At 43.3% G+C, this 23,218-nt stretch overlaps 1 protein-coding gene across 1 annotated transcript in view; it reads left to right on the top strand.

The window, feature by feature from the left end:
• The first annotated feature begins 4,498 nt into the window (after window positions 1-4,498).
• The window catches only part of FNDC1 (fibronectin type III domain containing 1), a 1,110,328-nt gene continuing 1,091,608 nt past the window's right edge, over window positions 4,499-23,218 (top strand). Inside the window, exon 1 of the mRNA XM_069235143.1 lies at window positions 4,499-4,705. Within this exon, the coding sequence (XP_069091244.1) occupies window positions 4,603-4,705 (103 nt within the window). The 5' untranslated portion in view covers window positions 4,499-4,602. The remainder of the gene's footprint in view (window positions 4,706-23,218) is intronic.

Genomic DNA, 23,218 nt, shown 5'->3' with positions numbered 1-23,218 from the left:
TTTCACTGTGGCGCAGACTGATTATCTCAGTCCCACCACTTTTATTTATAGTTGTGGCACGCTACAGTCCTGGAAGCGCCCCTACGCATCCAGGTCTGTAGTGTTGCTGCACACAAATGACACGTTGGACTCGAGGTACAGTTTGCATTAGGCGCCAGCAGTAACGCTTTCTCAATTACGACTCTCCCCACCCACTGGCTCCAGTCTATTACATAACCTGTCCCACGTGGACGAGGACCCAGCCCATTACACATTTGAACAGAGGGAAATTTAGCCATCTCCCCTCTGTGAACATTCAACCAAAATGGTAGTGCCCCGCGGCCAGTTATGTCACTGGTGCAACAATGCAAAACAAAAACAAATAGTACACAACAACTGGAGCAGAAACCAAAGTCTGACATCAGCTTATAATAAATGATCATGCAATCACTGAGAAGGACAGGGTTGCTACGCAAACTGTATCGGGTTTGATCGGGCCTGTTAGCACCGGGGGACACATTACCACCAGGGCTATCCTCCGGAAAACTAGCAGGCATCAGCTCCGTCGCAACTGGTTCGGGGTTTTGAACAGGTTCTGGTTGAGGAATTGAGATACCACCATCTGAATCGGGTAGAGACACTTGATCAATGTCAGACACAGGTTGATTCATCTCACCTCCCATGGGTGGCGCTGGGGAATGAAACTTCTTGAACAATGAAATGTTCCTTGTGACCGTGCTACCATCATAGATCCATGTCGATGAACAAAGGTCCACGGGTTCTTGTCAAACAGCAAACGGAACTTACTGCCAGGAGAATGTTCCTTCATTAATACAGCATCGCCGATCTGCAAGTCCGAGGACCTTGTACGACGCCGGCAACTGGTCTTCTGGTTCACACTAGTCAGTCTCTGATGGACCTGAACGTCATCAATATATCCAGGTATCTACTGCCGGTGATGGGGAATAGAATCTACAACAGCTCTCCCTAGCAAGATATGCCCAGGAGCCTGACCAGTCATAGAGTGAGGAGTTTGTCTGTAGTTCGGTAGAAAAGAGTATATAGCGTATTCCCTTGACTGCCCTCTAGCAGCAGCAATCTGGATTACCTTGTTTAAGGTCCGCATGAATCTCTCAACCTCCCCGTTCGCTTTGGGCCATCGCAGTGTGATCCGTTGATGTCGAATGCCAGTGGCCTTAAAGTAGGAGGCAATTTCTTTACTCTGAAATGGAGGGCCATTGTCTGTCTTTATCTCAGAGATAAGACCATGAGTGGCCAGGATCTTTTCAATTCGGGGAATCACAACTTCAACGTTGAGAGACGAGATGACCTCTACCTCTGGGTACTTGGGGAAATCATCGATCATCACCATTGTGTATTGGCCATTTGGTAAGCTCCCGAAGTCGAGGCTAGTGGAAACCCATGGCTGTCGGGGCTTTGGCTCCGTCTCCACAGGAACAGGCCTACTAGGTTCACCAGAGGCTTGACACCACTCACTTGACCGGACTAAGTTCTCAACTTTCTCATCCATTAGCGGAAACCACACCTTCATCAACAAATGACTTTTAGTTGTCACCATGCCCTGGTGTCCATTGTGCGCCAATTGCACTACCTGATCAGTGAGTGAAGAGGGGATGACTAGTCTGCAGCCTCGCAGTAAACACCCATCCGGATCGACTGACACATTGTGAACATGATGTAGGCTCCCCATTATTAATTTAGAGCCGGGTTGAGAGAGGACAGTTGCATACGTACTGCGTGCCACTGGTTGGAACGAATCGCTTGCAAAGCTTTCTGAAGACAAGTCATTGCATGCGGTGGCCTGAGTTATCCTTTCAGTGGAGACGGGTAATGGTCTAGATCTTTCAGACACATACCTCACATACTCCTCGGTTTTTACGGGCTTCATGGATTTTCTTCTCTGTGGCAGCTCAGAGATGGCGAGACAAATAGTCTGCTGGGTTGCCCAACTCCGGGCGATATTCCAAATGGCACATGTAGTCCTGTAGTTGTAGCATCCACTTCTCTATCTGCGGTGGTGGTTTCGATGCGGTCCCATTGAAGAGAGGAATTAGAGGCTTGAGGTCGGTCGTGACAAGGAACGGCTGGCCATACACGTAAAGGTGAAAATGTTTTCAGCCTCAGTGCACCGCTATAGCCTCCATCTCAATTTGCGAATACGGTTGCTCGGTGTCAGTCATCGACCGACCCGCAAACGCCACTGGTGACCACTCATCATTTCCTTGTTTCTGGAGCAGCACTGCCCCAAGGCCTGGTGGGCCGGCGTCAACTGCAATTTTCGTGTCTTTGCGAGGATCAAAATAACGGAGTATGGTGTCACTAAATAGTGCATCTTTGGTAGGTTCGAAAGCTGTTTGTTGGGTTGGTCCCCACACCCAAGGTGCTGAAGACTTTGTCAGGTTTCTGAGTGGCTGGGTTAACATGGAAAGGTCCTTAATGAAACAGCCACAGTAGTTGATAATTCCTAGAAAACTTCGGATTTCTCTCACACTGGTAGGTGGAGGTGCGTTCTTAATGTCTTTCACCTTCTCCAGATCTGGGGCTACTTCATCTGCTAAGAATACATATCCAAAAAATTGGATTCGGCTGGTGAGAAATTCACACTTCCTGCCGTGACGAGTTAGACCTGACTCCTTGATTTGGTTTAGCACGCTCTTGAGTCTGGCATTATGTTCCTGGATAGTCGTTGCATGAATTAGGATGTCATTGCTGACGTTGATAGTGCCAGGCAGATCTACTATAAGTTTGTGGATGACATTTTGAAATACCTTGGCTGCGCTAGAGATACCAAAGTTCAGTCTTTTGTAACGCCTCAACCCTACATGTATTGAAAATGTAGTTATGTAGCGGGACTCCTTTGCCAGACCAGCTGGTGGTACCCCCAAGCACAAATCTAGCTTGGAAAACCAACAGGATCAACTTATTTCACCAATCAAATCATCTATTGTAGGGGTCAAATGTCTCTCGCACTTGATAGAGACATTAGGAAGACGCATATCCACACAGATGCCACTTCTGGTTGTTTGGGCTTCCGCGCTACGACAATCGGAGACACCCACGGTGTGGGACCGGAAACTCTTTCTATGATGCCAGCTGTTTCAAGTTTGTCCAACTCTCTTTCTGCCTGTGGCCTGAGGTGGAACGCAATGCATCGGCATTGAAGCGCCACTGGTTGTATCGTCTCGTCAATGTGTAGTTTTACCTCTCTGTGACGCAAACAGCCAGTACCCTCAAACATGTTGTGGAACTGATGAAGTAGTTCCGCCACTGACTCTTGATGTATGCCAAAAGCAAACATGACGAGGCACCGGTGTCAACAACCACAAGACTCGGGTGCGTGCCCACTTTGTCCTGACACTGTGGCAGTCTTTTTGATGACGAAAATGCATGTTTAGGGACACTATCAGGGTCAAATGCATCTTAGGGGTGGCCTATGTGAGGTTCTTAGATATTTTGTAGATGTCTTTTCCCCCCAGGGTGTAGGAGCATGGCTCTCTTTGAGCATCTTCGACTTTGGTGGCCTCAAAAAACAATAGTACTCTGTCAACCCAGTCCTTCCACCTGGGAGCTTGTGCGGATGGAGCTCCCTCAATTATAAAAGGCTCGACTGGAGGGATGGCAGACATGTTGGATCTGAGTGGGTGGTGGACTATGTGGTTGTGTCAGTGTGTGAGATGGAGAGACACCTACTGAAGTCTTGAGAGCGTGAGTACACGTACACAGTCCTCGTGGCATGAGCACCACGGGGGAACCGTGGCCACCAAGGCATGTGAAGCACACATCTGGGTGCGACCCTGATCACCAAAATGTAGTGTTGCTGCACAGAAATGACTCAGACTCGAGGTACGGTTTTTATTAGGAGCCAGCAGTGTCGCTTTCTCAATTGCTATTCTCCCAGCCTGCTGGCTCCAGTTTATTATATAACCTGCTACACGTGGGCGATGGCCCAGCCCATTACACATTTGAACAGAAGGAAATTTAGCCATCTATTCTCTGTGAACATTCAACCAAAATGGTAGTGCCCCGCGACCACTTACGTCACTGGCGCGACACTACAAGGTCATGCCGTACCATTGCACCACTAGACCCATCACTAGACCGGTGCTAATTTACTACAGTAGGGAATGTACATGGTTTTAGGAAGCTATTTAAGACGTGACTGTTCTCGTTACCATACGTCTCGTCTGCTCTCTGGTGCTTAACTGACTGAGTAAGGGTCTGCAGTTCAATTCAATTTTTTGGCAAGCGCCACTACGCCCCTCGGGGCAGCAGTGTGCTTCACAATAAGGCCTCTCAAGGACTCTTTTTACTGCTGGCAAGCAGGCCTAGAGACAAATGGTGTACACTAAGTGATCACGGCTCTGCGGGAAATCTTACAGACAATCAGCAGAGGGCGGCAAAAGACAACTAAAGAGAGATCGCATCTCATGAGCCAAAAAGGAGGCCGGCAGTGCTTGAAGGTACGCGGGCTAGGGAAGCGGAGATGTCATTGGGGCTGGACACAGGGTCGGAAAGGAGTCCTCAAGTGCAGGCTTAGACTAACTATTGCCCCTGCTACTCATCGCTGCGCCTCTCTGCTGAGCCTGTGCACCCCTGAGGCGGATGCTGCTGTGCGCCAGGATGCGCGCCCTGGCCCCAGCGCTGCCCTCCTTGGTGGCAGGGCTTCTACTCCTGGCTGCCCTGCTGTCTGCATCTGAGGCTCAAGGTAGGTTGCAGAAAGAATTGCCCTGCACACCCCGCAGCCCTACACAACTAACGCACTATCACACTAGGCTAATACCGATGGGGGCGTTCTGCTGGGTGCGTGGTGGTAGCAGGGGACACAGAAGACAGGTCTTCAGTGGAGTGCTAGTGCTGCCCAATTTCTAGGTCCCCCCTCCCCCACGCCCCAAAATCTGGCTTCACTCATCTTTACTTTTTGTATCTGCTACAAATATTTCCCAGAAAGTGGAATTTGGAAGTTATCCAAGCATTTTTTTTAATTTCGGTTGCTAACTTTTTTCCATTAGTTTGTAAGAAATACGTAAAAAGATCCATTTCAATTTTAAAAAGTTGTTTTTGTACAGCGTGCTTTTTAATAGCACAAATAGGTTAAATTGCATTATGTCCACGTAAGGAGTGATTTATTAATTCATTCGCGCAGTTATTCCCAATGTCGACCGCCTCACACCAGCCCTTTCTTCTCGCCCCTGTCTTTTCAGTCAGGTAGAGGAGGCAAGTGCAACCACCTGCCTCACTGGGCCTCCGGCACACCATTATTTTTCCGTGCCTCTTTTCTGCAAAAATGGAGACGTTCCCGCCAACCATTCATCCATCAAATCATACATGCAGTGTCTAGGGATGCTTCAGAAAAGATATCTGTACTGCTGCATTCTCTCCATTATGTTCCCTAAGTCCATGGCTCTTCAATCACATTATGATGAGCCATTTTTCATCAAAAGCAATGCGGTAGTCCCCCAACCACCCAGATGAGCAAACTCCCAATACATTTCAAAATTCATGTGTTAAACGTCATGCGGTGCCTGTGAGTGATAACACTTGAGATCGGCTGTTTCACAATATAATACAGAAGAAAATATTAGCCAAATATGTATGATTTTAAAAGACACTGCTGAACAAAAGCATCATTAATATACCGTTAAACAAAATGTAACTGTTTTAATTTTTCTAAGCCTTTCTTGCAAAATATCACCTGCCCCAACCCATCTAGAAATATTTAGGCCCATATGTATACTGTTTTAGCGCCTCATTTGCGTCGTTTTTTGACACAAAATCGGCGCAAACGTACAAAATTTAATTGTATTTTGAGTTTGCGCTGCTTTTGCGTCAAAAAATGACGCAAATGCGGCGCAAAAAAAGTATAAATATAGGCCTTAGTTCGCTCACGATTACAGCTCACACATTTATTGCGAGGAAATAAAAGTGCTCCTGTTGACCATTTTTATGTATATTCCGTAGAGGATACCAATCCCCTTTCATGCAAAGACCTTATGGGATTTCTGTGACTCGCTCACAGTGTTTTAAATACACCATCTGACACCAATTTTCGTCTACATTTATGGATTTTGTGACATTCGCTTTTGCGGTGAAAGGTCAAGCTACATAAATGGGGTGTTTCTACAGCCTGGCTGATTCCAAAGTGCTCCTGCCCCTGAGCCAGCGGAATTCTCCTGCTCTAGTGTATTATTTTCTGGTGATTGTTATGGAACCCTTTTTGTTATTTCCATTCATGTGTATAATTCTCAAACCTTGCTGGAGGTCTTCAAAGCACTTTAGGTAGGACAACAGTGGACCTCTGACGTGGAGCAGAGTATGCAGTGCTTAATTTGTAAATAGAAAAGTGCAGGTGCTCAAAGCTCTCCTCTGAAACACGCAGCTGCTGCAGTTAAATGTGTGAGCACGACTACTGAAGCAGCGTAATCCACAAGCCATCTCGGGCCTCTTCAATCCATTTACAGCCACTCCCTGCCACTTCAGCTCACTCTTGCAGCGTTCTGCTTTCTCCCATTGTGACACTTTTTCGTTTTTCTATTCCTCCGTCTTTCCCATATGTGTGCCTTTTGCTCGCAGCAAATGCTTGGGGCAGAAGACTAAGAAGAACTAAGCCCTCTCCCTTCGTTTGTCGACTTTCTGGCCTGTCTCCGTGAAAATGATTACATTCTTGGTGTTAGATTAGGCGCTTTTTTCCTTTTTGCTGATAAAGGCGCTTTCTATACTGTGGGTGACTCTTTGGCAGGGAATAACATAATGTTATGCAAATTCATCGCCTTTATAGCTTTTCACTTTGAATTCTAGTGGGAGGGCAGACCTGATCATTCAAAAGGAATTGGGACATGGACTCTCATGTGGATTTTGTTTCTGTTTAGTAATGCATAGCGACATGGATGGTACAAAGAAAAAATGGTGTGTGTTTTACGTTCCTTTTATTTTATTACTTTGCCAGGAACTCACATCAACACATTGGGCAACGAAAATATCAATTTAGGTGGATACTTGTCAAACAGTGGACTGTAGATGTAAAAGCCATTTTGATTCAAGTAAGAAAGGGCATTGCGGAAGGAATAACGTTCAGTTCGAGTCCTTAATTATGTATCTAGTTTGTCAAACTCGTTTTGTGCACGGCTATCTAACGCTTTTGATCGAAAAAGCACACTGGTATTCTTCCACATTAAAATGAAGTGCCTCTGTTTAAGGCCCCTGTTTGCGATTACTTTTAATTTTATTGTGTATTTCCTGCTAATTCAAGGCCGAATGATGTCAACAATACTGCATTATGTGCTAAACTTTCAGAAATAGGGTCACACAAAAACGGTTGAAATGTGTCCTATCGGGGACCCCATAAAATACCTATGATGACACTGGGTAGAGAGAGAGACAGTCGGTAGGTAAGCAGAAATGTTAAGACAGATTTGAACAGACAAGACAGAGATCAATTAAAGAGAACATTCACTTTCCCGGGGTGCCCCTCGGAAGGTAAGGGCCCTGACAGTTGCCGGCTTTGCCCATGTCTTTAAACTTCTGTGTGGGTTTGGTCCACTGGCGCACGTTTGATTCGATGAGCGCGCTCAGAGCCCCGGGCCTCGCCTCGCTGTCTGTGAAAATGTTTAACTGGGATGGCAGTCAAGTCATTTGTTGGCAGGAATGCTGGGTGCGCAGATAGTTTAAACACCTGCTGATCCCTCACAGAATTATTAGCTTTTTCCCCTTCTGTCTTTTTTTCCCGTTTTTCTGGATCACATTCTGTCTTACGTGGCTGACCAATTTTTGACTCTTTTCCCATTCATGTCTTTTTTTCTGCTCTGATAATTGCTTCCATCCTAGGGATTTGGGACGCTCTGTCTGAAGTGGACTGTGGCTTATCTCCATCATTGTGGTGACATTTTTACTGAGACAAGAGCCTTTTGGGCCTGAGGAGTGAAAAACGTGTTTGGAGAGAAATCAATAAACCTTGATAAAAAAGTTAAGAAATCTGACCCCATGTAAAATAACGTGAGTTTAATTGCTTAACAGAAGTAGACAGAAAAAACCTATTGTTAATTCCAGCCCTGAATGGGCGGTTTTGAGTTGAATATTGGCTATAATACCGCAAATTCTTCTTCTTAAACGGTGTAAATATTTGCACTTTTTGTAACCAATACACTCCTTAAACACGGCATATCTGTGATTTGTCTGTTGTCTTAACATCCAATGGGATTCTCCTGATCCTGGATCAAACCTTTTTTATTGCTCTAAGTAGAATTCTTAAAGTATGGACCAAACCATTTTCATTGCTCTGTATCCAGAATGCCAAATTTCAACCAATCTCTTATTGTGGATCAAGGCTCCTCCCTAATCTCAACCATAATTGTTGCACTCCGAGGTAAACACATGTCTTAATGTAGGCTAGTCATCTCCTGGCCTTAGCAATGCAATGTCTGAAATATTTGTGAATCTGGCTTTTACCATCTGGCACTCCTGAGTTTCGATTCTTAGAATATCCTGTATGGAAAACATTGAGGACAGGAGATGGGCAACTGTGGCAAAGTGCTCGAATGATTTACGTCTGGCCAGTTTCAGTACAAGATCAATAGTCGCTTATGGAGTCTTACTTATTGAATTGATATATTTGGCCTCTTGCTGCTCCTACACAATCTTATGGTCTCAATCTATACATGGATGCAGGGGATACGCAACTCCTTTTCAGACTATGCAAACATTTCAGTGTCGTTTCTGCACTTAAGGTTTGCAAAAATGGACAGGCTCATGATGGGTCAACTTATTTTTTTTAACTATATTCTACTGTTTCGGTTTAACCATCTTTTAGAAACCACGATCCTTTGCATATACATTTCAGGTTCATTAACAGCAGGATGATACTGTGATTGTTTGCCTTGTTTCAAATAATTTGACAACTGCTACACAAGAAATTTGTGCTAAAGACATTTCAATTATCCCAATTTGGAGCTATACAGCACGTGTATTATACTTCAGCTCAAGCTTAACGCAGGTAAAACCAAAGTGTTGATTATAAGTGAAAGCTAAATTTTCGGGCAAACCCCATTATGGTTGTAGATTTTGGCCCATGTCCTCTGCAAGCATCAAAGCTGATAGAATGCCACAATTGGACTACCAAGTTACATCAGTAATATCCTCTTGCATATTCCAAGTGAGGCGACTTTGCCTAACACGCCATCTCTTCTCCGTGGAATGCAGACGAGCAGCAGTTTTGGCTTTCATTGGATCAGGACTGGATTGTGCAACTGCTTATATTTGGGCATCAGAGCTTTTTCTAATGGTTGATTGTATAAGATCTAAAACCATGTGGCATTCCTTTTAGTAGACTCTCCTAGATTCACCACACTATTACCATTCTTAAATCTCTGCATTGGCCACCGAACCAGTTCCATTAAAGTTCAATGTGGTGTACAATATTAATATTGAAGGCTCAATGTAAAATGATTTCCGAGGCCCCAAGTTTTAAGGTAGACACATTTCAGTAGACTTCTTGAGAGGTGGTCTCAGTTTTACCTCTTGCTCCTATTATTTTTTCTATTTTCCAGTTCATTAAATAATAGGTGCCTGTGAGCATATTTTAATCTCATATTTTGCGAAAAAATTCTCCTGCTAAAAGTATCTATTTGATTTGACAGGATTTTTTTAAAACGCAAAACTTTCATCAACTTCATACGACTTTGAGTGTTGTGAGAAAAAATAAGGAAATTGGCAATCCAAAACCGAAGGCAGAAGCAGCCCCTGAAAAAGGTGACCTGTAGATGTTGAGCACATCACAACCATGAACACTTAACTTCCTGAGCTATTTTACCAGCAGCTTCGAGAACTGGAAGGCGGAGGTAGAGGAACTATTTACATAGACGTAGGGAATAAAATAACAGCAACCTCAAGCAAAAAGGAGGATCAGAGTGTACAGAGTACTGCTGGAAACGTGCTGTATTTATTGATGTATCCTGTATTTGTATTTTTCTTGTTTTTGTATAATACACGACATAGGAAGCCATAGGAAGAGTTTTACTCATTTTGTGTTTATGGGAAAATATGTGAATAGATCTGGGTCTAAATCTCATATCTGCAGGAAGGAGGGTTTGTAGGACAGTGGCAGCAGATTAAGGCTGGCTTAATAGGGCAATCATGCATTGCCTGATGGTTGGTCTGACAGATGTTTGTGGGGCATTTTTAGTAATTTAGGGCCTGTTTTGTGGCCAGGTGGGCTGGTTTTTACTGTTGATTTCCCGTATAATAAAACAAACATTGCCTGCAGCAAACAAAAAGGCATGTAGTCTCCCATATTTTGAAAATACCTGTAGAATGTGCCTTTACAAGTTTAAAACTGACTTAATTCGCAAATATGGGCTGCATTTTAGCTGTCTTGTTGACTAATGGTGGCCACCTATATTTTGGTGCCTGGGTCTATTTTTTGTCAAGTCCGACCCTGAGTGACAGAAAGCAGGTGATGCTGCTTTATTGGGTGTTCTCAGTCACAAGAGACTAAAGAAGGCGTCTGTATCTTAACTTGGGGCCCATCACAGTTCATTTCTTAACTTGAACCAAAGGGTGAGGAACCCTTACAAATGTTGCCTAGCAGATCGTAGATACATACGTCTTAGTCTTTGTTTGTGGGCACATTCCATGCTGACATAGGAAGTTCAAATAGAGAATCTGGATCTTGATTATTTCTCATGTGCAGTCAATGTAAAGCCTGCCTAATGGCTGATAAGACACCTTTTCTCATCAGGTCAAAGATCCAATCACAATAGAAGCCACAGGTTGTAGGCACTATGGCCCATATTTATAAGAAATTGACGGAGCACGATGCTGCACCAAAATAGGCAGCACCACGCTCCATAATGTTCACAACGCAGAGATGCCCTGTATTTAATTGAACATGGTGCACCCCTCTGTTGTCCCTTGCGATGGCACTAAATTAAGCTGACTGTCCCAATGCAGGCATCCTTGCACCATCGTGCAAGTATGTCTGCATTGAGGGGTTTGATGGTTTATGTGTGGGAAAGTGTCCCTTCCTGAACATAAACAATCACTAATGGATATTTTACACTTCTATGTGTGCTGCAGAATGCAGCACACACAGAAGTGACAAAGCGTAATTTTGAAATTATTTTTTATGTGCGGGAAGGGACACCTTCCCGCTCATAAACAATCATGTCTGACATATTGCTCTTTCTATGCGTGCTGCAGAATGCAGCATGCATAGAAAAAGCAAAAACGAGGAGGAATAATAGTATTCCTCGTTGTTGCACCTTGCTAACGCTACCACTGGGGTGGCCTTAGATTTTGGCGCTACCTCAGGTTTACGAAATCTCGTAAGTCTATGGCAGCGTCAAAATGCAATGGGTGTTGCTGTGACACGCCCACAGCAACACCCATTGCACACCCTCCCACGCAAAGGGCTGCATGTGAAGGGGCTGTATTTACAATGTGGCGTTAAGCCACAAAAAGTGGCTTAACACCTCCTTGTAAATACAGCGCAGGGCATAGCACCACCTGAGCGTCACTAAAAGTGACGCTTCGGTGGTGCTATGGGCTCTTAAATATGCCCCTATATTTGAGACACATAGGCCCATATTCATACTTTTTTAGTGCCGCATTTGCGCTGCTTTTTTACTCAAAAACGGCGCAAACTTGCAAAATTCATATTTTGCATGTTTGCGACGTTTTTGCGTCAAAAAGCAGCGCAAATGCGGCGCTAAAAAAGTATAAATATGGGCCATAAGGTCTTGCTAGCAGTCTCTCCATAGTAGACTATGAGAGCTGACTTAGAGCCTATAAAAGAAATGATCAAGGCTTATATTAAACTTAGGTGAAAATCTTTGTAAAGCTTGGAAATATTTTGAATACTTATGAGACAAATACATTGCAAAGCAATTTTCACAATATCTTTTTGCCCTGAAGTTAAGCAAATGTTGGCTGTAGTGGCTGTATTGTGCTTAATTTCTAATAAACATAGGCGACCAAGGTATGAAGAGTGGACTCTGCATTGTAACAATTGTAACAGCAGCTTGTGAAGGCCCCTTCTGCTTAATGTGTAATTTTCATGATGATGGTTTTTAGAGTAAAAGTGTAGCAATTTTCATGTTCCAAATAACGGATTTAAAAAGACTATATAAGGAATATTATTTTTATTATTCTTTAATTATTTCTGCTTTTCTTACAAAATCGTTAAACTGTACATGTTGCTCTCCACACATGCAACATGTTGTTAATATTAGTTTTAATGTTATAAATTCAAACATCCAAGGAAATAGGTGGATACGTTGACCTCAAATCCATTTTTGTCCACACCAGTCTTTCACAACTTTAACATATCTATTATGTGATTCTGGGGAGTTTTGAGCAGCAACTCATGTTGGGGCAGTATTTCACTGGAACAACAAAAGGACCGGAGCATCAATTAACCTCATGTGTTTCAGTCTGCTGCTGCTCATTCTGTTCCAGAGCAGTTGGTTCTGTGGTGGTTGTTACTCATTTTGGATGCTTTGCCATATACTCGGCAATGTGCACAATGGGAGGTCAACAGCGAGAAGCAAAATGATGTGTAGAGAGAGATGGCATATAAGCCAAGCAGGAGGTCAGAATGTGGCTGCACATTAATGGAATATTTTGCTGGTGATGCCGGTATAATGCCGCATCGAAAGACGGAGTGCAAGTGAAGTTGTGCCACATAAAAAGTCATCCTAGAGTTTTAGTGAGCCAACATCACCCCAGATTTATTGCTACTTTTATGCAGTGGCAGTTCCTCTGCTGTGGCGTTGGATCATCGCCCCCCCCGCCCCCCCCACTTGCAGCTGTTGCAAACTTTTGACTACAAAATGATAATAAACTGTGTTTATTATCATTTTGTAGTAAAAGGGGCGGGGCATTGGGGATGACAGCACTGACTCCCCCTCATTGCTTATGTATATTTGGCCGGCCGAAGAGGCCAGTCAAACATACATGCGCAGTGTGCTCTGTCCAGCCCAGCAGTCGTTTGCCAGGCTGGAGAGAGCATGCACAGGCTCCCAGTCTGCCTGGGAGCACCCTGGCTGGGTGCTCCCAGCCAATCCTAACGCTGCTCTGAGCAGCATCAGGATTGGCGCAGGACAGGCTGGAGCCTGCGCCTTCTGTGAGGAAGAAAGAGTGGTGAGGCAGGGCAGAGGTACGTTTTTTGTTTTTGTTTGAAATTTTATTAATATTCCCCAATCCTCCCCTTCACCCTCCCCCCGCCCCGCCCCCTGTAACCCTGGCGAGCCGCAACTGCTTTTATGATACCCTCTAGCATCTTAGTTGGTCATGATATTTTGTTGTATTTTCCCCTCGTTTGTCTCCTACATGCTTGATTAACTTTGGTTTGGTTGACTTGTTTCTATTTTTTGAAAGAGAAGGATTTCTGTTTGTCTGTAGCCTGGCTGATGAGGGGTAATTCCCGAAACTGGTCCCAGGATGCTTGTTTCTGGCCCAGGGAGAACCTGGCTTGTAGCTTCAGGCTGGACTGTTCCCATGAGAAGCAGGGTCAAGACCGATTTGTATATAGCTGTGTCCATACTGGGGTGGCATGGTGAGAAAAAAACGATGGATTTAACTCAGACCTGTGACTGGGGGGTGAGTGTTTGACAATGTTCAGCATTCTATCCATCATCTTTTTATGTTGCTTTGTGCAGAACAATGCAACCTTCCTGCAAGTGCACCTTTGCCGGTATCCATCCTCACTGAAATGTTGCAGCCACATCCTTTTGTGTGACAAAAGGTGCCTTTGATTCTTGTAGCTCAAAATGAGTAGTATGCCAGTTATATTTGTTTACTTCCCTAGACGCTGTCCATGCTGTTCTTGAAACAAACTATCCAACACCGACACAGTAATGTTGCTTTTCTCAAGGTTGATCCAGGAGCTCACCTTCCGGGATTAATTTATAATAGTTTGTGTTTTTCTTGTACCATTTGATGTTCTCTAGGAGCTTAGACTTTTTCTGCTTTGCACCTTTTTTAGCGTTATGCTAATTACCCAAGCCCTTCAATGCAATAGCTTCATGCATTTACCTTTTAAGTTTCAATTCCTACCCCAGAATGCAACTGTTTAGTTTTTTCAATTTAATTGACTGTATTTTCCACATGCTGTAAGGCGCCTTACCTTGGGGACACATTGCCTCATGAAACTGAGGTTTTACATTGTCTTCGATTCATCCACCCCAGGGAGTGCTGTTGAGGACATATTTTGGGGTGTGCAAGTTTAGGGGTTCCTCGTGCCCATATATGCAAGGAAGACTATTTGGATATTTTGAGGTAGTTTTTTACCTCTCAATCTCAAGCCATACAGAGAAAAGATAATACATGAGATGAGTCACTCACCCATTGCGTCTTCACCTACCTCATCTGATGGCTAAGTAAGGAATAGAATTAAGGGGAGACTGTGGGCAGCACTTGCTATTTTATATGGAAGGAAAAAGTGATATGTTGATGGGTACTGCCTGCAGAAACTTCAGAACATTAAATCACTGATACATATACCAGCAGATTAGTGGCTCTGCCGTTGGGCTAGTTCAATCAACAGTATCAATCTGGGAAACGCATGTGTAAAGTATTTGTTTTACATTTCCCAAGCTGTATATGGCTTTGGAGTGACCTTGAATTGCAGCTGCACTGTTAGCTAAAAGTAAAATAAAATAATGCTTCTCTTTTTCTTTATACCTCTGCAGATGTGATGACTCTGTAATTCAATTTCCATGTCTGTGTCCCCAGTGAGCAAAATTGGATCCGTTTTAGTTAGACTCATAGACCCATGCGATGAACTATTTGATTTTGTTCTCTTTCCCTTGGCAGACCAACAAGAAAGAGCAGCTAGTGAGTAAAGGGAAATAATAATCTTATGGTAAATTTACTGAACTATTTATGTGTTCAGAATTCATAAAAAGTTTAGTCCTTGACAATGCCATTAGGAAGTGCTTTACAATGGGACAATAACCACTGGAATGTGCTTTCATGGCCAGATTGGGATGTTGATGGCTAGAACTGAACTTTGCTTGATGGACGTGGCATTGATGGCTGGATGGGACCATTAATGGCCAAAAGGGAGCATCAAATTCTGTCTTAGTGTAAGAAAAAAATCAAACAAAGACTGGCTCCTTGCTGGGGCATCAAAACACATACCAAGCCTGAAGTCAGACGCTTTTAGTTTTTTTTTTCAACTAGAAAAATATCTGAAGATTGTCTGGCTCCTTGCTGGAGCAAAGACACAGATGTCCGGGCATTGGGTCATCTGGTACTTACACAAATGTACCAACTCCAGTCATTTGTGAACACTAGACACCAGGAAGAGTCTCAAATGGGATGGCTTAATTTGACACTGCCACTTTATTGCCAAGAATTCTTTGCACAGGTCAAACATAAGAATTTCATTACATTTCTGTGACAGAAAGTTTCAGAATTTGAGGGGAACAGTACAACTCCCAACAACCAATTGTTTCACTTTTCTACCAATGTAAACGACCTCATATGCATGTATGAGCTTATCATAACTGACAGGAACAGACCAAGTCTTTAACCGTGTTAAGTGAAGAGAGTATTAATACAGCCTTCACTTTATCATGATTTTGGCATATTCCTGTCCCATTCTATAGACCATCCACACATGAAACATAAGTTTTTTATTGGAAGAAGTGTGAACATTTTGGATTGTAGGACTTTGCCACTTTCCTGAAATTCTTTACTTTTCTGTGACAGAAAAGTGAAGAAATTGTGTTTTTTATTTCCATACATACTTTCAAATTTGCAGAAGAATATAGGTATTAAGCATGTTGGGAACCACGCAAGCTAGGTTTCAGAAAGGTCTAAGACTGGTTGATTCCCCTGTGCGCCAACTGACCCTTGGTCCAAATACTGCAGACTCGCCCAATGGAATCTAATCCAATCAAAAACTTTGCCTAATGCATAGTGTATGGATCCAAGCTCACCCCCCTGGAAAAACCCACACATGTCTGATATCCCCACAATCAGAACATAGCCCTACATTCAGTAGACCTTGGGAAACAGATTTGGATCAAGCCTTGGCATGGATATATTTCTTTGTGATGAAGACTGAGGAAACTAACATGTTTTGGGGAAAAATGCTGAAAATCTAACAAATGTCTTGTCTCGTGCAGCACGTTGTCCAGCAAATCAAAGTGAGGATGGTTTGGCACTCAGCAATAGAAAACTTATGATGTGTAGTTGGTGCATATATTCTATTTTTGTGAGTTTCCTTACAGCCCATCTGTGAATACTGCCAGTAAATGACAGGTAACCAAACTGTCAAATCACTTCAGCTGCTTTCCACAGTTTGAAAGTGTGCTGTACCCAGTTTATTACTGGTGAGCACTCTGGACCAAGCGGTCGGACCCTTAGAAAAACTATATATATATATATCTGGTACTGTCATGTGCAGGAGTCCCAAAGGAGCAAAGTTGGGGGTCAAATCTCAGCAGGGAAATATTCATGCATGATAGCGACGGGAGGTAATTACCATGTTCTGAAACAAAATGCTAAAAGTCTGACAAATGTCATTGAGTGAGGTCTGATACACAACAATAGAATCCTTAGGATGTGTAGATGTTAGAAATATATGTCTGTGGATGTTTCCATACAATCCGGTGGTGCACAGGGCTTGTAAATAAGCCCCATTGTGTTATATGGCTTAACAGGTGTGCAACATAAGTTAAGCAAGGCTTTCCTCAATTTGTAAGAATTCTGTCTCCCCAAAACGTAATATTAAATAAATTACTCAGTAGGTCAGCCTTGAACAGTGAAATGTGATAAGCAATGTGCAGGAACAGCAAATGACTCAAAGAAGACATTGGTAGTTTGCATTTTTCCAGGGTCGAGACAGAATGAAAAGTGAGCTCTACAGATATTCTTGGTTTTGATTATAGAAGCACTGGCCAGGGGGGTAATAAGACCCAATTTTAAATCTATACACAAACAAACACACAAAGCATGAAATACCTATAATTATGAGGACCAGCCATTGACCGTAATGAAGGGGACTGTGGTGTTTTTCATTTATCTTCCACAAGCCCCTCTTTTGTGCTGGAAACCATCTTCAATGGCAGTTAGTCTCTAGTGCTTTATTATACACCTTTTTTTTCCTCTACGTCCATAAGTACTTCTATGAACCCCTGTCCCCTCCTGTTCAATACTTTCTTTGTCATACACCACATATATCTTTTTACTACCCAAAACACAGACGTTGTGCAGAACATTGTGAAGAAACATAATTTTAGTGCGAATACAACCCTTCCACCATCCTCTCACAAGAAGGAGTGTCAGCACCACTCCTTCTGAATTCTGTTAATGATCATCTACCGCGCTTCATAGTATTCAGAAAAGTCTTCCATAGCAAAACTTAATAAGTGATCCAACGACTGATGTTTAAGGGTAGAGGCTTTCATACTGGCACCTACTTTAGTCTTCACCCTTTCAACCTCTCTACTAACTTAATTTTCTCTTCACATTATTTTACAATTATTGTACAGGATGGGGTCTACAGGAATGTGCCAGCATTTATCTGGGGACTAAGGACAAAAGAGTGTCCCAATGCATAAGGGACCTGGCTGCTAGTCAGAAATTCTCTGGGACCTCACACTGACCCTGCTGAGAATGCAGTGTCCTGTCTGATGCATTCCCACAAAATGTGGCTTTCCTCAATGCCCATAAGGAAGTTGTAGTTGGCTTCCAGATCCAGGAAGCTTGTTCCAAAAATAACTCATATCTATAACGTCTGTGGTCTATAGAGGCCTGTAGTGTTGTGGCACTGGTGGAGGTGACCACGTAGTTACCATTTCTAAAGTGTAATGGGGACCCAAGCTAAAGCATGGCAAATATAGTGAGCTAACTCCATTGATCAATTATAATGCCAATCAGTACTTCTACATCTATTTCACTTTCCGGGAAGGACATTGCCATTGGTGGTGACAGGATGTGAGAGGGCTGAATCAAGCCAAGTGCTTAACAGAAGCCAACATAACCTTTTGTATTGGGGCAGTTTGTGCAGTTTTGCCCAGCAGAATGTGCACTTTTGACCATTTCATAAAGCATATGTCAATGGCAAATTCAGAGAGTATTCTTTGCAAGACAGTGAACGCTGTATTAAAGGTCAAAATACAGCTTACTAAGCATGTAGTTGGGTTAAAGGTTCTTCCAATGCTAACTATGATGGTGTGTGCGACATATGAGGCGAACTGCAAGTCCAGTTGTTCAGTCCCTTCAAACAAATGTAGCAACCTTAGGTTCAACTTACCATACCTTACTAACTTCCTTTCACCTTCTCCTCCCAGAATTGCTCCTTTGGCCAGCCTGTCCCCATTCCCATGGGATCTATTAATTTCCTCATCCATTAAAATGGTATAAACAAGTAAATTTATACTGCCAAAAACTCCTCCCACATCTCCCAGTGCACCTTTAGCACTCAATTGTGGGTCTTTGTGTTCCCCTAGAGCACCCAAGGCCTCTTTTGTATGTAGGCTAATAAATCAGTATGATTGGTACAGAGTGAAATGTACCTCTATATATCAATATAGACCACCGGGTGCATTGCTTTTTTCTTGTGGCAGAGAAATACATTGTGCAGGGCTTGGAGATGGGTAGGATGCCATAGACGGGTGGTTCTCTGACAGAGGGGCAAGTATGTGTTTTCTGTTCTTGCTCCTCAGTGAGAGATTTAATGAACAGAAATTGTGTGACCAGTGCACCTTCTGTTCTCCACCACTTGAGATCCCTGCAAGGCATGATTTGGGGTTGAATGCTCTGTACCAATGCTCAGCCTTTACCCCATCTTTTTCATCTATTTTCAATATACACATGGTTACATATTATGTGTATTTGTAAAGTGTACTATCATCCACAAGGGTATCCTGGTGCTGAGCAGGTGTATGTGCCTAGCCATGCTGATATAGAATGGGTAATTGAAAAGCCAGGTCTCCAGCTTCTTGGGGGATTTGAGAAGAGAAGAGGCACTAATGTGGCATGAGAGGTTGTTCCACGCTTTAGGAGTGATGTAAGAAAATTTCAGTCCCTCTGATCTGGTTCTTTGTATGTTTAGAATATGTGCGAGTGGGGGTTCTGTGTAGTCAAATTGTCTGGGATGTTGGTGGAAGGAGATGCAACTGTTCAGGTAGATAGGGCCTAAGTTGTGTAATGCTTTGAATGTGTTTGTGAGGAGTTTGAAATGAGCTCATTTATGCATCATCATTACTTATAGAGAAACTGATACCATTGATACTATTATATTTGACACTTATAGAACAATTAGTAGACCTATTAGAACTTTCACATACATATGGTGCTCAAATTTTCTTCAAACAGCTATTTACAATGCAGCATTCTTTAATTAATACAGAAACATTCCATGCTACCGGTAAATTTGAATTCTGGGCGGGGTTGAAGATACTTCATGCACCCAGTCTCCTGGCACTTGCCATCACCTACCTTCACCATCACCTGACTTCCCACAGTCCAGTTTCCTTCAGCCATCAGCCACTATTTAATGCAATACTCCTTCCCTTCTATCCCTCCACTTTTGCCCTTTTTTATCATATTCTTGTCTCCAGCATTATGGTTCATCATATGTCTTCTCCAACTTAAATCATGTCATTTCTTGCCTGTCTCCATATATTACTAAGTGCCTTTCTGTGCCTTCCCATGCATATTCTGTCTACATTTTCCCTCTCATGTTCATTGTGAGAAGAGAGAGAAGAAAGAAAAGAATAATACCGGAACACAAGGGGTAAATGCATTTATTCTTTGTTGTGTCACAATATCACCGTGCCCCTTTGCTTTCAAGGAATTCAACTTTGTGAGAATATTGGTGTTACTGAGACCTGAACAATGGTTGTACCTCAATTTATGTCTGACACACACAATTTCAGAACTCAGAATATATAACCCCAAACCCTATACTTCATTCTAACACCTTGTATCTATATTCAAACCTGATGTGCTGTACCAACTAGGACCCTTGGAACACAGAACCCAGTGGATTGAACCTAGTGATTGAATCTCGTGATTTAAACCTAGCACTTTAAGTAAGCTCTTTTGGAACTAGCGCTTTGAACTTTGCGTTTTGAACCTTATGCTTTGAACCTACTGTTTTAAGCCTATTGCTTTGAACCTACCAATTTGAACCTAGGCCCATATTTATACTTATTTTACACCACATTTGCGTCATTTTTTGACGCAAAAGTGGCACAAACTTACAAAATACCATTATATACTATAAGTTTGCGCCACTTTTACGTCAAAAAGTGTCGCAAATGCGGCGCTAAAAAAGTATAAATATGGGCCCTAGTGTTTTAAACTGAACTCTTAGAACCTTGTGCTTTGAACCTACGGTTTTAAGCCTATTGCTTTGAACCTACCACTTTGAACCTAGTGTTTTATAAACCAAATGCTTTGAACCTTGATCTTTACACCTAACGTTTAGAACATAAAAGTTGGAACCTAGAACTCTCCTTGCATTTGCAAAAAAATCTTACTCTTACATGTCCTTACCCTCTTTCCAATCTGTATTCTGACAACCTGAGCCCCATACCTTTACCACATGTCCATTACGATGCAGTGCCTTTACCATGCAGTGCCTTTACCATGCATGCATTTACCACATATATCCCTTTACCATGCATGCCTTTACAATGAAAATGTAAGTATGTATCAGGTAAGTAAAACCTCTATTTTATAATTATATATATATATATATATATATATATATATATATATATATATATATATATATATATATATATTCCCTTATTGACTCCTAACCCCTAAGCACACCCACCTCTAAATGCTAAAAATACCATTACCACCCAAATACCCTTATCCACTTTAAACCCTGAAACACCCTTACCACCCAAATAACCTTACCCCTCTGAATCCCTAATACACCCTGACCACCTAAATACCCTAACTCACGCTAAACCCTAAAAAACCCTTACCATGCAAATACCTTTACCCACGCTAAACCCTAAAAATACCCATATGACCCAAATGCCCTCACCCACCCCTAAACCCTAAAAACACCCAACCCACCAAAATACCCTTATCCACATTAAATCCTAAAGCAACCTTACCACCCCAATAACCTTACCCACCCTAAACCCTAAAACACCCTTACCACCCAAATGCCCTTACCCACCTTAAACCCTAAAAACTCTATAACCACTCACATGCTCATACCCATCTTAAGCCCTAAAAATACCTATTCCACCCAAGTACTCTTATCCACCCTAAATCCTAAAAATACATACAACACCCAAATACCATTACCCACCCTAAACCATAAAAATACTCTTAACTCCTTAGAAGACCCCCCAGTATTGCTCCTACTGGTCTATCAGGGTTTTGCAAGCAGCCTGTGCTGCTGCCACCCTCCAGACAGGTTTCTGCTCTCCTGTTGCTTGACCAGCTCAAGCAGGGGAAGGCAGAACAAAGAATTTCCTGTGGAAGAGGGATGCAACACCCTCTCCCCTTGGAAATGGGTGTGACATGGCTAGGAGGGGTAGCATCCCCAAGCCACCAGTATGCTTTTAAAGGCACATTTGGTATCCTCCTTGCATAAACCAGTTTGCACCAGTCCAGGGACCCCTAGTCCCTGCACTGATGCGAAACTGGAAAAAGGAAATGGGAGTGACCACTCCCCCGTCCATAACCACCCCAGGGGTGGTGCCAGAGCTCCTCCAGGTGACCACTTGATTCTGCCATCTTGAATCCAAGGTGGGCAGAGGCCCCTGGGAGCATCTGGGTGGCCAGGTCAGGCAGGTGACATCACAGCCCCCTCCTGATAGGTGGTCACCCTGCTAGGTGTTGGATACCCCTCCCTGGGCTATTTAGGGTCTCCCTCTTGGGTGAGTCATCAGATTCGACGTACTAGATTCCAGCAGGACTCCTCTGCATCATTTACTTCATCTTCTGGCCACTGGGACTGCAACTGGACCCTCCAGGAACAGACAATCTACAATTTCAGCAACAACTCCACTCCACAATATTGTTTCTCCGGCTCCTCCCTGCAACTGCAACATGGCAGTGCATCCTTTATTATTTACCTCCAGTTGGGGGACTGCCTATTCAGTATTGTAGTATTTGTGTTACCATAATAAAGTACCTTTATTTTCTGTAACACTGTGTGGTTCTTTCATGTGTGAGAGTGCTGTGTGACTATAGTGGTATTGCATAAGCTTTGCATATCTCCTAGATAAGTCTTGGCCGCTCATCTACAGCTACCTCTAGAGAACCCTGGCTTCCTACACACTGCCTACACTTCACTAATAGGGGATACCTGGACCTAGTATAAGGTGATAACACCATAGGTGCTCACCACACACCAGACCAGCTCCCTACAATAACTATAACGTCCCTGTAACCTTTGTTTTTTCACTGTATTTCTATGGGTTTTTTAATGATATATCCTAACTTTAATGTCCCTATAACCTATGTTTTTTCAGTGACTTGCTAGGATTTTTTTAAACATAAAGTAATATTTAATTGCAATACATGAATATAACTACCGCTATGCACGGCCTTTGGCTGTGCACAGTGGGGCTTGGCTGCAGGGCATGGCTGCAGGCCAGGCTTTGCAGCCGAGCCCCAACATGCATCAAACCGCACATGGTCTTCAGGGGCACAAGGCACCCCCCCTGAGGCCGATTTCAGTTCAGGGAATCCTATCCCCCAGGGCCATGCGCTATATTTAATTGGAAAGGGCCAGACAGGCCCCCTCCCTGTGCCATTATTTAAACCCTGGAGGCCTCACCTCCCTGGGGCCCAGCAAATTTTGTGGGAGAGGGGGCAGTGTATCCCTCTCTGGGCCGAGTTTGGCCACAGGGATCCCATCCCCTGGGGTTCAGCACATTTTTAGGGGAGTGGGTCTATGGACCTGGGGGACCCCATCCCCTGGGGCCCACCACTATATTTATGGGGGAGGGAGGCACACAGTCCCTCACCAGGGGCAATTTCGTACCCTTGGACCCCATCCCCTGGGGCCCAGCACCTTTTTAAAAGGGGGAGGGGCAACACATTTTTGGCCGCCACCAAGCATAGGGGGTCAGGGTATTCCTACCAACCTGTAACCTTTGTTTTTTAGTGAATTTCTAAGGTACTTTTAATTTCTTGCCTATAACGCCCCAGTAACCTTTGTTTTTTTCAGTGAATTTCTAGGCTTTTTTTTAACGTAAAGTAATATTTATTTGCCATACGTTAATCCAACCAG

This window comes from Pleurodeles waltl, chromosome 5 (genome assembly GCF_031143425.1).
Source record: "Pleurodeles waltl isolate 20211129_DDA chromosome 5, aPleWal1.hap1.20221129, whole genome shotgun sequence".
Lineage (NCBI taxonomy): Eukaryota > Metazoa > Chordata > Amphibia > Caudata > Salamandridae > Pleurodeles > Pleurodeles waltl.
This window is presented reverse-complemented; position numbering and strand designations above follow the sequence as displayed.